The sequence below is a fragment of the Macaca fascicularis genome, chromosome 19 (assembly GCF_037993035.2).
Source record: "Macaca fascicularis isolate 582-1 chromosome 19, T2T-MFA8v1.1".
NCBI classification, from domain to species: Eukaryota; Metazoa; Chordata; class Mammalia; order Primates; family Cercopithecidae; genus Macaca; species Macaca fascicularis.
In genome coordinates, this window is record NC_088393.1 from 43319723 (window position 1) to 43333929 (window position 14207).

General features: G+C 50.6%; 1 protein-coding gene across 14 annotated transcripts in view; it reads left to right on the forward strand.

The window, feature by feature from the left end:
* The window catches only part of WDR62 (WD repeat domain 62), a 52050-nt gene that overhangs the window by 23611 nt on the left and 14232 nt on the right, over positions 1–14207 (forward strand). For 12 of the 14 annotated variants that reach the window (XR_012427479.1, XR_012427478.1, XR_012427480.1 and 9 more), the window contains 9 exons: positions 3973–4110; positions 5614–5792; positions 7201–7292; positions 8984–9109; positions 11573–11640; positions 11720–11841; positions 12983–13058; positions 13761–13872; positions 13976–14039. Coding sequence is in view for 9 of the 14 variants with exons in the window: in XM_005588930.5 (XP_005588987.3) it covers positions 3973–4110; positions 5614–5792; positions 7201–7292; positions 8984–9109; positions 11573–11640; positions 11720–11841; positions 12983–13058; positions 13761–13872; positions 13976–14039 (977 nt within the window). In the remaining 5 variants the exon portion in view is untranslated. Of the gene's footprint in view, positions 1–3972; positions 4111–5613; positions 5793–7200; positions 7293–8983; positions 9110–11572; positions 11641–11719; positions 11842–12982; positions 13059–13760; positions 13873–13975; positions 14040–14207 lie in introns of those variants that run through there. The other 2 variants (XM_074023260.1, XM_074023261.1) reach the window with 2 other exon arrangements.

A 14207-nucleotide genomic window follows, 5' to 3' on the forward strand; every position in this document is an offset into this window, starting at 1 on the left:
GGTGGCTCATGCCGGTAATCCCAACACTTTGGGAGGCTGAGGCAGGTGGATCACCTGAGGTCAGGAGTTTGAGACCAGCCTGGCCAACATGGCAAAACCCGGTCTCTACTAAAAATACAAAAAATTAGCTGGGTGTGATGGTCGGCGCCTGTAATCCCAGCTACCTGGGGGGCTGAGGCAGGAGAATTGCTTGAACCCAGGAGGTGGAGGTTGCAGTGAGCCAAGATCGTGCCATTGCACTCCAGCCTGGACGACAGGGCAAGACTCTGTAAAAAAAAAAAAAAAAAGTAAGTTATAGTTTTTATCTTTTTTGTGAAAATATGTTTCTGATGTGCTTTTTTTTCTTCTTCTTCTTCTTCCTTTTTAAGAGTGACTGTTGGATTTGACCTTGGTCCTTTCCTGTTGTTCATTTTTACGTGATACCAGTTTTTCTGAAATATTAGAATTTGGTGTGCTTGGCCGGGCGCGGTGGCTCAAGCCTGTAATCCCAGCACTTTGGGAGGCCAAGACGGGTGGATCACGAGGTCAGGAGATCGAGACCATCCTGGCTAACATGGTGAAACCCCGTCTTTACTAAAAAAAAAAATACAAAAAAACTAGCCGGGCGATGTGGCGGACGCCTGTAGTCCCAGCTACTCGGGAGGCTGAGGCAGGAGAATGGCGTGAACCCGGGAGGCGAAGCTTGCAGTGAGCTGAGATCCAGCCACTGCACTCCAGCCTGGGCGACAGAGTGAGACTCCGTCTCAAAAAAAAAAAAAAAAAAAAAAAAAAGAATTTGGTGTGCTTCAGGACAGATTTTCCAACTTCACAAGAGAGAACTCTGTCTTCTGTTTTTTAATGGGGGTGGAGTGGCATGTTTTGTTTTGTTTTGTTTTGTTTTGTTTGTTTTCGAGAAAGAGTCTCACTCTTGCCTAGGCTGGAGTGCAGTGGCATGATCACAGCTCACTGAAGCCTCAACCTCGTAGGCACAAGCAATCCTCCTGCCTCAGCCTCCCGAGTAGCTGGGACCACAGGCATGCACTACCATGCCCGGCTAATTTTTTAGTTTTGATAGAGATGGGTCTCACTATGCTGCCCAGGCTTGTCTCAAACTTGGGCTCAAGCAATCCTCCTGCCTCAGCCTCCCAAAGTGCTGGGATTATAGGCTTCTGTTATTTTTCTGTGTTAAAATATGGCAGCCTGCTTTCTGATAGTTCCTTTTTGTGGTCCTCTTTATCTGTTATGTCTCTCCTTTAATCTGAATCTCTTGTTTACTTTATTTCTCCTGTCCCTGTTGTGATTGATCAGTTTTGTTTCTATTCTCAGCAGTTTCTCTTCAGTGTGGGGCTTTGTCCTGAAAGGGAGCCCTGGCAGCTCAGTTTTGAGAGTTCACAGGATCTTCTCCAGTCCCTTTAGGCCTTACCCCTTACACTCAACTGCTGCTGGGGCGGATGAAACCCTCCCAGTTTCAGCTGCTGTCCGGTTTGGCCCAGTGTGCTTTCCAGTGAACACATGTTGGCTACTTTGGAATTATCCTGTTGCTGGGTCTGTCAGATGCCTCATTGCTTCTCTGTCTCCCACATGCATGCTGATATGTAGGTCTTGTGACTAGTGGTGGTTTGTCCCACTCACTTGTATTTTGGGGGTTATGGGAGTATTTTGTCACTGAGTTTTGCTATAAATGTTGTCTGTAGGTTTGGGTTTTGCCATCTGGTTGATGTTTTTCTTATGTCGAGATTTTGGGAAATTAAAAAAATTAATGCCGCTACTATCGTCTTCCCAGTTCTCAATCTTCCATATTTTGAGATCTCTTTATATGGTGGCTCTTTGTCCTTCTCAGCTTCATTCTAAACATCTTTAGTTCTGTCTTTCAGTTCACTTAATTTTCTCCTCAATTATATCTAATTTTTGGGGGTTTTTTTGTTTTGTTTTGTTTTTTGTATTTTTTAAAACCAGAACATTTATTGCATGACTAATCGTTGACATTCTTAAGATGAACTAGATGCTGCAACAGCTGCCCTCTTGGGTTTAGTTGTTGTTCCTTCACGGAATCCATGCCTGAATCTGCGGTATACAATTTTTAGGTGCCTCATTCGACCAGTTCCGGTGGTATTTCGTCTTTTAGCCTTGGCACTCCAGTTATACTTTCTTTTTTTTTTTTTTTTTTTTTTTTTTTTTTTTTTTTTTGAGACGGAGTCTCGCTCTGTCGCCCGGGCTGGAGTGCAGTGGCCGGATCTCAGCTCACTGCAAGCTCCGCCTCCCGGGTTTACGCCATTCTCCTGCCTCAGCCTCCCGAATAGCTGGGACTACAGGCGCCCGCCACCTCGCCCGGCTAGTTTTTTGTATTTTTTTTAGTAGAGACGGGGTTTCACCGTGTTAGCCAGGATGGTCTCGATCTCCTGACCTCGTGATCCGCCCGCCTCGGCCTCCCAGAGTGCTGGGATTACAGGCTTGAGCCACCGCGCCCGGCCTCCAGTTATACTTTCTCTTGCACTTGGCAGGGTAGCCACATTTGCCACAGGTCGACTTCTGAAGGTGGTAGGCCTTAGAGCCACAGCGGCGGCACAATGTGTGCGTCTTATTGCGACGCTTTCCAAACGATGACGTTCCCTTCGTCATCTCGCTTCTGCAGGCGAGACCAGAGAGCTAATCTTTGGTTTTTAATATGTTTTTATTTTTATTTATTTATGTGTTTGTTTTTGAGACGGAGTCTCGCTCTGCTGCCCAGGCTGGAGTGCAGTGGCATGATCTTGACTCACTGCAAGCTTCGCCTCCTGGGTTCACAACATTCTCCTGCCTCAGCCTCCTGAGTAGCTGGGACTACAGGCGCCCGCCACCACGCCCAGCTAATTTTTTGTATTTTTTTTTTTTTAGTAGAGACAGAGTTTCACCGTGTTAAGTCAGGATGGTCTTGATCTCCTGACCTCGTGATCTGTCCACCTTGGCCTCCCAAAGTGCTGGGATTACAGGCATGAGCCACCGTGCCTGGCCTATTTTTTATTTTTTTATTTTTATTTTTTTGAGACGGAGCTTCACTCTTGTTGCCCAGGCTGGAGTACAATGGCACGATCTCGGTTCACTGCAACCTCCACCTCCCAGTTTCAAGCAATTCTCCTGCCTCAGCCTCCCGAGTAGCTGGGATTACAGGCATGCACCACCATGCCCAGCTAATTTTGTATTTTTAGTAGAGATGGGGTTTAGTAGAGACGCTGGGGAAGCTAGCGTCTGGAGAGCTGGTCTCGACCTCCTGACCTCAGGGGATCTGCCCGCCTCGGCCTCCCAAAGTGCTGGGATTACAGGCATGAGTCACTGCGCCTGGCCAATATGTTTTTATTATTCATTTCTAGAAGCAGTTCTGTTTGGTTCTTTTTCAGCCCTGCTTGGTTAATCTTTATAATTTCTGGTTGGCTGCATACTTTTAATCTTGTCAAAATTATCTTTTAGTTCGTCAAACATATTGATCATAGTTATTTTGTATTCTGTCTGATAATTTCAATTTGGGTTTTTTATTTTGTTTTTGGTTTGTCTGTCTGTTTGTTTGGAGACACAGTCTCATATGTTGGCCAGACTGGACTTGAACTGCTGGTCTCAAGTAATCCTCCTGCCTCAGCCTCCCAAGTAGTTGGGACTACAGGCATGCACCACTTCCCTTGATTTAATAATTTCAGTATTTGAAGTCTTGCTAGACTCTGTTGCTTGTGCTACTTCTTGCTCATGGTACATTGTTTTCTTTTGTGTTTAGTGATGTTTGAGTTCCACATTTCCCTTGAAAGTTTATTTGAGGGTATGTATTAAGGCCTAGGCTGAAGGTGGGACATAGACATATGGTAACATTTTGTATCCTTTTTTTTCCCTTGTTTATTTTTAGCATAGAAAGTATTGCAGGATACCTGTTTATCTTTAACTTACTTTTTTTTTTCCCCATGAAAATGCAACAGTAAGTCATAGTGCTGTCATTGAGTCATCCTTTGCCTTGTCCTCTGGGAACTGTAGGTGTATCCTGAGTTTGAAGACCAGAGAGCTTGTTTGCCGTCAGGATCCTTTCTGACTTGTTCTTCAGACAACACCATTCGCTTCTGGAACTTGGACAGCAGCCCTGATTCTCACTGGCAGAAAAACATCTTCAGCAATGTGAGTGGCTTCCTTTGTGAACCATCTTTCAGGAGGAACAATACTGTAAGCTTGAATGTAGGGGCAGGAAGGAGTCTGATGGACCCGAAATGTTAGGTTCCACTAGGGCAAGAGCCGGCAACCAAGGCAAGTCCCTCTCTGCATCGCTTCCTCTTGTTTCTCTTTCTCCTGCTCCCTCTCTGAGGTGGCACAGTCTATCCTCTCTGATTCTTTGCCAGTTGGCTCCTGCTCTGCAGATGTGTGGATATGGCCACTCCCAGCAGCCCAACACACCCAGCAGAGGTGAAATTGCTTCCTAAGTCTTCAGATGGAATTCCCTGGGAGAGCACCTAATGAGCCAGGTCATTCCGGGGCTCCCCCTGTCCATTGGCTGCCACACAGTGAGGCCTCAGCGGGGTGCAGGCAGAATGCTGGCGAGAGCCATGATGGGAGGCTGGGAAGAAGAGTTTGCTGAAGAAATTTTGGTTAGTATTGTGAGGCCAGTGAGAGGGCGTCTCTGGGGAGCTGAGACCTGAGTCATGCATTCATTTATTCTGCAGACACTTATTAAGGTCCAGGCTACGTGCTTTGCTACATGCTAGGGACACAAGAGCGACTAAGACTTTTCTGCCCTGTGGCACACACAATCTAGTGAGGGCAGGCAGTGAACTGACAACCATCCACTTTAAGCACAATCACAAGTGCAACAAGCACCATGAAGGAAAATGTGCAGGGTGCTAGTAGGACATAGAGCAGCAGCATGTGAACTTACCTGGGACATCCAGAGCAGTTTCCCATGGAAGGGACAGCTAAGTTGAGATTGGGAAGAGTAAAGAGGGAAGGGGAGAGAGTCTATACTTAGGGAATAGCCTGTATGAAGGCCCTGGAGTGGAAAACAGCTGGGTGAATTGGAAAACCTGAAAGAGGCCAGTGCGATTGGAACTAAAAAGACCCTTGATGCAGGAGGCTGTAGCAGGTGCCCCACAGGTACACTTTTATTACTCCCCTCATTCCCCACCCAGTGCTACTATCATCTCCTCTGTACCTGTGATATACATGCTGTTTTTGACTGCACACAATAGAAAAACTCAAGAGGTAAAAGTTAGGTTTCTGATTCATAAAAGTAGTCTGGAGGTAACCAGTTTAGACGTTCTGCAGGAAGCCCTTAGGGATCCAAGGGCCTTCCAGCTCTCTACTCTGTCATTTGAGGGAGTAGGCTATGTCCTCATGACCCAGTGTGGCTGTGGGGACTCCTGCTATCATATCCGAGTTCCAGGCTGCAGGATGGAGAAAAGACAGCAGAAGAATACGTGCTTGCTTTATGTTTAATTGTTCAGAATTTATTCACATATTCTTATCTAGCTGCAGGGGAGGCAAGGAAATAATTATTCTGATTGGTGAAACTCCCAGCTTAAAATTAGGGTTGTATTACTAACGAAGAAGAGACTGGCTATGGAGGGACACGATTTCAGAGGTGCTTCTGAGCTGCTTGTGGTGCTGACCTCAGCCCTGTCCTTCCTGCAGACCCTGCTGAAGGTCGTGTATGTGGAGAATGACATCCAGCACCTGCAGGACATGTCACACTTCCCAGACCGGGGGAGTGAGAATGGGACGCCCATGGACGTGAAAGCCGGGGTGCGGGTCATGCAGGTCAGTCCTGATGGCCAGCATTTGGCTTCAGGCGACCGAAGTGGAAATTTGAGGCAAGTGGGCCCTGGCAGTGTCCAGTGTACACCTCCCAGCTCCAGCTCGGATTCTCAGGGCAGTGGGCAGGAGCCCTGGGCTTGGCACCTCCTGCTGCCCATTGGGAATGAGGGGCTGTGAATAGTAATCCCATAAACAGCCCCCATTGGGAACTTAAGCTCGGAAGAGGCTTCCAGAAGGGCTGAGAGCAGGGTGACTACCAGGACCTCAGCAGCTAGGGTGTGCAGACTTTGCCTACAGAGTGCACAGGCAAGCTCACATGACTCTAGGGCAGAGTAACACTTTCACCAGCCACATGGTACCAATGCTGAACTGTCAGCAAAGATGCCAGCTGGAGGAAGGTCCTGGTGGCCCTGGGAGAGGGGCTAGGAGGGTGGGGTAGCTGAGAGTTCAGGCTGCTTATGTGCCCTGTTGAAGTTTGGCAAGATGTTACCAACCCAGTAGGTGCTAGTGGGACATAGGCCCTGTCTCTGGGACCAGGTTTAAGATGACAAATGACTGCTCTGACCACTTGGGTGCTGGAGCCACTAGGGAATGGAAGAGAGTTGGGGGGAGCTAGAGGGGACATAAAGGGGCAGCAGCCACCAGGCAGCCCCAGGAGAGTAGGCTACAAGTTATCACATCTTCCTGTTGTCAAGAAGAGCAGAAAGTGCTGATTTTTTTTCTGTGAAATTCTATAATATTTAAATATTGGCACCTGTTTTGATACCAGTCACTGTATGAGGCCAGCTCAGTGTGTCAGTGAGCTGCTCACATTGACATGGCACTGTCCAGAGGGGCACAACGGTACCAAGAGCTAACATGGGGATAGTGCTCTTCCCCCTTGCTGGACGCAGGCCTGAGCACTGCGTTAACTGATTTAATCCTCTCACTGACCCTCTGATGTAAGTGATGTTATTGGCACAAGGTGTCTGGACTAAGATCACGCAGGTAGAATGGAGAAGCTGGGATGACTTGATGACTGATTTCATTTGAGGAGAATGAGGAAGGTCTAGATTTGAAACTCTTAACAATGAGACTGGAATCAGATGTTCTCATCCATAGCTCCTATCCTGGACTATGACCTCTGGCCCCTAATCCCTGGCCCCTGCCCCACCCCAGGAACCACCTCTGATGCAGCCCTGTGTAAACGCCTGTCACCCTAGAGGACTGTCCTAGATCCCTGGGGCTATGTTCTGGCGCATGCACCACAAGGGACTGCTGCCTGCTGAGGTGCTCCCTGTCTCAACACAGCTCCCTTTACGATGGCAGGTTTCTAAATGAGAAAAGTGATTGTACATCTCTAGAGTATTTAGCCATGATAAGGGGTTCTCATGTTGCCGGCCTGGCCATTCTGACCTGTTCTAGAAGTGGCAGAGTGCATGGGGCTGGGGTCTGGGGCTTCAGCGGGCGGTGTGTGTCTCCCAGGATCCACGAGCTGCACTTCATGGACGAGCTGGTCAAGGTGGAGGCCCATGATGCTGAGGTGCTGTGCCTGGAGTACTCCAAGCCAGAGACAGGTGAGCCCACAGCAGGAGTGGAATGGGGGTCTGGCAGGGAGGCAACCCCCCGGCAAGGCCACAGAAAGGGGTAGTTAGTGTCTGTGGATGACAGCTGGGAGTCTTGTGTTCGGTAAGGGCCCCTGTAGCTGGACCCTGAGACCAGAGTGGCTGGAACTCCAGAACACAAGACACTTGCCGGCAGGACTCAGCTTGACTTGCCTGCTGCTGGTGCCAGCACCCAAGCCAAAGGGGTGGATGTGTGAATGAGTGAATTGTGAATGAGCTCATCTTCTACTGAAGAAGATAGATTGATTGTTAGGCATTATTTTCAAAAAGTTTGAAGCCTATAGAAATATTGGGAGAATATTATAATGAATACCCTATAGGCTTCACCCAAATTCCTCATTTTTTTTTTTTTTTTTTTGAGATGGACTCTGTCCAGGCTAGAGGGGAGTGGCGCCATCTCTGCTGACTGCAACCTCCACCTCCCGGTTCAAGTGATTCTCATGCCTCAGTCTCCCAAGTAGCTGGGATTACAAGCACCTGCCACCATGCCTGGCCAATTTTTGTATTTTTAGTAGAGATGGGGTTTCAGCACCATGTTGGCCAGGCTGGTCTCAAACTCCTGACCTCAGGTGATCTGCCTGCCTTGGCCTCCCAAAGTGCTGGGATTACAGGCATGAGCAACCACACCCGGCTTTTTTTTGGGGGGGACAAGAGTCTTGCTCTGTCACCCAGGCTGGAGAGCAATGGCATGATCTTGGCTCACTGCAACTTCCGCCTCCCAGGTTCAAGTGATTCTCCTGCCTCAGCCTCTCGAGAGTAGCTGGGATTACAGGCACGCCCCCTCCACACCGGCTAATTTTTGTATTTTTAGTAGAGACGGGGTTTCACCATATTAGCCAGGCTGGTCTCGAACTCCTAACCTCAGGTGATCCACCCACTTTGGCCTCCCAAAATGCTGGGATTACAAGTGTGAACCACCGCGCCCGGCTCCTCAAGATTTTTTCTCGGCTAGGCACGGTGGCTCATGCCTGTAATCCCGGCACTTTGGGAGTTATGGAGATGGTGGAGTTATATCTTGATGTGATTTTGCCCGTGCTCTTCTTTCGATCTCCCATCCCCCATGCTGTGTGCCCTACCAACTTGTCTTTAAACATCTCTTCACTCGGTTCGCCTCTCCTGATCTCCCCTCTGCCTCAGATCATGTTGTTAGGCCTCAGACATAGCAAGTGACCAGAGTAGGGAAGGCTGGTGGCAGATGGGAGTCTGGCCACAGGCAGTCAATAGGACCTGAACAAGGCCCAAGTAGCCAGACCTCAGAGGGTGAGAGGGCATTGGTTTTGGAAGAGGCTGAGAGGTTGCCAGGGCTTTACCCAGCATGCCAAGGAGTCGGACCCAGCAGGCAAGAGCACTGGGCTCTGCTGGAGTGTCTGCTGTGGATGTCCCTGGAGGAGCGTCCATGCGCCTATCGAGATTCATCCTCCTGAGCTGGTGGTGAGGAGGTGAAATGCCAGGGTGTGGGGACTCTGAGAAAGACCACACAGAGCTGAGGGAGTGGCCCTTGCCAGGCTTGGGCCAAATTGGCTACAGTTGAAGAACCAAAGACCCCTTCTCCGAGAACTGGGCAGCTTGGTCACACTGCCCTTCTGGGAGGCCAGGGCACCCACGCAGCCTTCAGGAACCAGTCTTATTCTCTCCTCTCACAGGGCTGACCTTGCTGGCCTCAGCCAGTCGGGACCGGCTGATCCATGTGCTGAATGTGGAGAAGAACTACAACCTGGAGCAGACGCTGGATGACCACTCCTCCTCCATCACTGCCATCAAGTTCGCTGGTGAGCCCCTTCCTTCCCGCTCCCTGCGCCTTGCTAGCTACCCTGCTAAAAAAGGATTCATTCTTCAACTCTCCTGTAAAATATATATCCAAACAAGTGAATACAGTATCTGTGTATAGTATAAAGAATAATGGCTGGAGCCAGGTGCAGCGGCTCACGCCTGTAATTCCAACACTTTGGGAGGCCGAGGAAGGTAGATTACCTGAGGTCAGGAGTTCGGGACCAGCCTAGACAACATGGTGAAACCCCGTCTCGACTAAAAATACAAAAATTTGCTGGATGTGGTGGTGTTTCTGTAATCCCAGCTACTCAGGTGGCTGAGGTGGGAGAATTCCTTGAACCTGGGAGGTGCAGGCTGCAGTGAGCTCAGTTCATACAACTGCACTCCAGCCTAGGCAACAGAGTGATACCCCGTCTCAAAAAAAAAAAAAAAGAATAATGACCAGGTGCCATGGCTCACGCCTGTAATCTCAGCACTTTGGGAGGCCAAGGCAGGTAGATAATGAGGTCAGGAGTTTGAGACTAGTCTGGCCAACATAGTGAAACCCCGTCTCTACTAAAAATACAAAAAAATTAGCCAGGCATGGTGGTGTGCGCCTGTAATCTCAGCTACTCAGGAGGCTGAGGCAGGAGAATTACGTGAATCTGGGAGGCAGAGCTTGCAGCGAACTGAGATTGTGCCAGTGATTGCACTCCAGCTTGGGAGCCAATGCGAGACTTTGTCTCAAAAAAAAAAAAAAAAGAGGAAGAAGACTATAGGCCAGGTGTGGTGGCTCACACTTGTCATCCCAGCACTTTCGAAGGCTGAGGCGGGCAAATCACCTGAGGCCAGGAGTTTGAGACCAGCCTGGCCAACATAATGAAACCCCGTCTCTACTAAAAATTCAAAAAAAAGTAACTGGGCATGGTGGCGTACGCCTGTAATCCCAGCTACTTGGGAGGCTGAGGCAGGAGAATAGCCTGAACCCGGGAGGCCAAGGTTGCAGTGAGCCAAAATTGTGCCACTGCACTCCAGCCTAGGTGACAGAGCAAGACTCTGTCTCAAAAAAAAAAAAAAAAAAAAAAGCCAGCGAGTATCCACTTCACAGTTCTTAGGAGCGAGGTTTGAACTGGGACATTGTTGATAGCAGAGACTGTTCTAATTGCTCGTGGTCGTAATATTGTTAAATACGGTACTTAGATTCACCACATGCAGGTTAAAAAGCAGAACATTACCAGAGGCTTGCAGGCCTTCTCTGGGTCCCTCCCAGGTTACGCTTCCTCGCTTATATGGGGCTCACTCCCTTCTGTAAGCCAACGACTCCTCCTTGAGCAACATCTAATACTTGTATGTCAGGCCTGGACCCTCTCAAATGTCCTGTCATGAAGGAGCATGTCTGATGTGCCGAGACTCTAAGAGTTTTATATTTGTTCTGTTGCTTCATCCTCACCAAACTGTTATTCTATAAAGAAATGAGACAGTAGGGGGCGGTGACTCATGCCTATAATCTTTGGGAGGCTGAGGTGGGCAGATCACAAGATCAGGAGTTCAAGACCAGCCTGACAAACATGGTGAAGCCCTGTCTCTACTAAAAATGCAAAAATTAACCAGGTGTGGTGGCACGTGCCTGTAATCCCAGCTACTTGGGAGGCTGAGGCAGGAGAATTGCTTGAACCTAGGAGGTGGAGGTTGCAGTGAGCCGAGATCACGGCATTATACTCCAGCCTGGGCAACAGAACAAGACTCTACCTCAAAAAAAAAGAAATGAGAATAATAAAAGCAAGACTGTGTCTAGTGCTTACCATGTGGCAGTCCCTGTTCCAAGGGCTTCACACCACTCTCCAGGGAAGGGACTGTCACCATACCCCTTGTACGGACAGGAAGCTGAGGCTCAAAGGGGAGGCCCAGGTTCAGAGAGGTGTTTAACATCTTTGACCCTGGCACCAGAGAATGCCTGGGTTCAGTCCTGCCCCGTCCTCTGTGTGCCTTGGGACAAGGACTCTGTGAACCTCTGTGTTCACACTTGTCCAGTGGGATGGGTGGTGAGCATTCAGAAAGACCAGCCACATGCATGGGGCCTGGCCCAAGGCTCGTGTGGATCTTGCAATTGATCTTGATGGCACGAGCCTCCCAGCCTGTCTCCACTGGTCCCTGCTACAGTCCTGCCTCTACTCTGCTGCTGAAGTCACCTATCTCAATCCCAGACTGGAGAGGGTGTCCCTTCTTTGTCCCCAGCCTTTGTTTCTCTATATGCCCTTGCTCTGCAGAGCCTGCCTTGCCCACAGCTCCACCTGTGCCCCCTCACACACACAGCTCATATCTTGAGAGTCCCACCCAGACCCAGCACCCACCTCACCACTTCCAGGAAGCCTTCCTTGATCCCAGCACAGTTGGTTGATGGCTCTTGCAGTGGAGTTCCCCAGCTAGGGTCCCCTGCCCATGTGGCCCAGCCCTGTCTAACACACAGCGTCCTCCTCCCCCAGGCAACAGAGACATCCAGATGATCAGCTGTGGGGCCGACAAGAGCATCTACTTTCGCAGTGCCCAGCGGGTAGGGTGGCATGGCCTCCTTGGGGGCTGGGGTGGGGGGTTATTGGGGCATTCTGTGAAGGTCGTGCCGGCCCTGCCAGGGTTCAGATGGACTACACTTTGTCCGTACCCACCACGTAGCAGAGAAAACCACCTTGTATGACATGGACATTGACATCACCCAGAAGTACGTGGCTGTGGCCTGCCAGGACCGCAATGTGAGGTAAGGGGTGACCCTGGACCCTTAGCTGGCCTGGTCTGCCTTGTCCTAGGCTGTCTGTTTTTCTCCCTCTGTTCCTCTGGTTCCCAAGAAGCTGGGAGGGGATCGAGAGACCCAGCAGGTGTTCCTTCTTGGGTTTTTTGTTTGTTTGTTCGTTTTTTGAGGCAGTCTTGCTCTGTTGCCCAGGCTGGAGTGCAGTGGTGCCATCTTAGCTCACTGCAACCTCTGCCTCTTGGGTTCAAGTGATTCTCCTGCCTCAGCCTCCCAAGTAGCTGGAATTACAGGCTTCCGCCACCATGACTAGCTAATTTTTGTATTTTTAGTAGAGACGAGGTTTCGCCATGTTGGCCAGGCTGGTCTCGAACTCCTGACCTCAGGTATTCGCCCACCTCAGCCTCCCAAAGTGCTGGGATTACAGGCGTGAGCCACCACGCCTGGCCACCAGCAAGTATTTCTTAGAAGCTGGGCTCTCCCAGGCCTGGCCTCCAGGTCAGCAGAGGGCTTCCTTCTGGCTCTCCCTAGAGCCTGTGTGGGACGACTAAGGTGCTGATGTGGCATATATACTCCTTCATTCACCTGTATTCCCTGAGGACCTAACTGGGCTGGATGGTGCTGGGATCATGGCAGTGGCCAGGATAGCCCCAGGCCCTCCTTCATGGAGCTCACAGTCCAGCAGAGGGGACATGGCCACCTCACAGCCACAGACAGTGACAGAGTGGTCAGAGATGGGGGAGCCCAGGGGCCCTGCAGAGACACCTGACCCCACCTGGGGATCAAGCAGGACTTCCTGGAGGAAGAGACACCTGAGCCTGGGGAGGATGTGGAGGAGTGAGCCAGGGGGAGGCAGAGAGGGAGTGTGCAGGGGGCAAAGCAGTGCAGAGAGGCTCTGTACCCCTTTTCCAGTTCCTTCTCATTCAGTGCCAAGCACTGAGCTTGCAGTGTGTGGGGGAGATGGGCATTAACTCAGTGGGTACCCCAGGACACAACCTCAGCTTGAGATGGGGTTTCAGTTTCAGTCTAGGCATCAGATGGGGACAAGAGGTAGCAGGGGGCTTCCAGGGGAGGGGAGGACAGCAGGACCCAGAGGATGAGGTGGTGGGGTAGGCGGGGCCCTGTTGGTCACAACACACCCCCACTTCCCCAGAGTCTACAACACTGTGAACGGGAAGCAGAAGAAGTGCTACAAGGGCTCCCAGGGTGACGAAGGGTCCTTGCTGAAGGTAAGGAGTTGGAGACCCCCGTCTGTCTGCTGCCCTGATGGGCCACCTATTGTGATGGCCCACACCTGAGACCTGTGGCCTTGGTCCTTCCTCAGTGCACCGCGCTGGCCAGCACCTTCTCAGGCGTGGTTAAACAAGGATGCTTGCGAGAGGGTGGGGAGGGTGACCCTAGCTGCGTTTCCTTTATTTACAGAGCCCTTCCCCAAGCGGGGCATCTAAGTGGGTTCCATTTTGAGTGGCAGCAGGGTATAATGGGAAGAATCAGAGGCATGGACTCCCCTCTTGGCTTGCCCACACCAGCCATGGGTCACTCAGGACAAGGGGGGACCTTCTCAGAGCCTCTGGTCTAGGACAGTTATGGATTCAGGCTCTGCCTCAGGCTGACTGTGTGACCTTGGGCAAGCATCATCTCTTGAGCCTGTTTCATCATCCCCTGTAAAATGCACATAGACAGCTTGGCTCATAGACTTGTTCTCTGGAGGAGTTCAGTTTGCTCACGTTCAGTGCTTAGCTCAGGGCCTGGCTACTGTTGTTACTGCTGAGGTGGTTGTTAATTTCTTCACCTGTTGAATGGGAGCAGGAGCTCCTGCCCTGCCAGGGTCCCATGTGCTAAACATCCACCATGGGGGAGGGAGGGGCCCAGGCCTCCTCATAAGGAAGAAGCAGGCAGCTGGAGTGACATGTGGGTCCCTTTCCTGGCAGGTCCATGTGGACCCCTCAGGCACATTCCTGGCCACCAGCTGCTCTGACAAAAGCATCTCAGTGATTGACTTTTACTCGGGCGAGTGCATTGCCAAGATGTTTGGCCATTCAGGTGGGTCTACCTCTCTGCTTGGGAGGCCTCCTCACCGCCCCACCACCCCCACCCCCAGCCTCTGACTCCGAAGGCAAGTGCAGCCTCTTTGCTTTGTTTGCAGAAATTATTACTAGCATGAAGTTCACCTATGACTGTCATCACTTGATCACAGTATCTGGAGACAGGTAGGACATGGACCGTTGGAAGAGTTGTGGCTCAGATACCATGAGCACTGTTCTCAGCCTGCCTGTGTAGAAAGCATTTCTGAGCTGCCCAGTTTGGACTGTGGGAGTCTTGGTGTCACACCTAGCCTTGAGTTCAAATCCCAGCTCTAAGCTGGGCATGATGGCTCA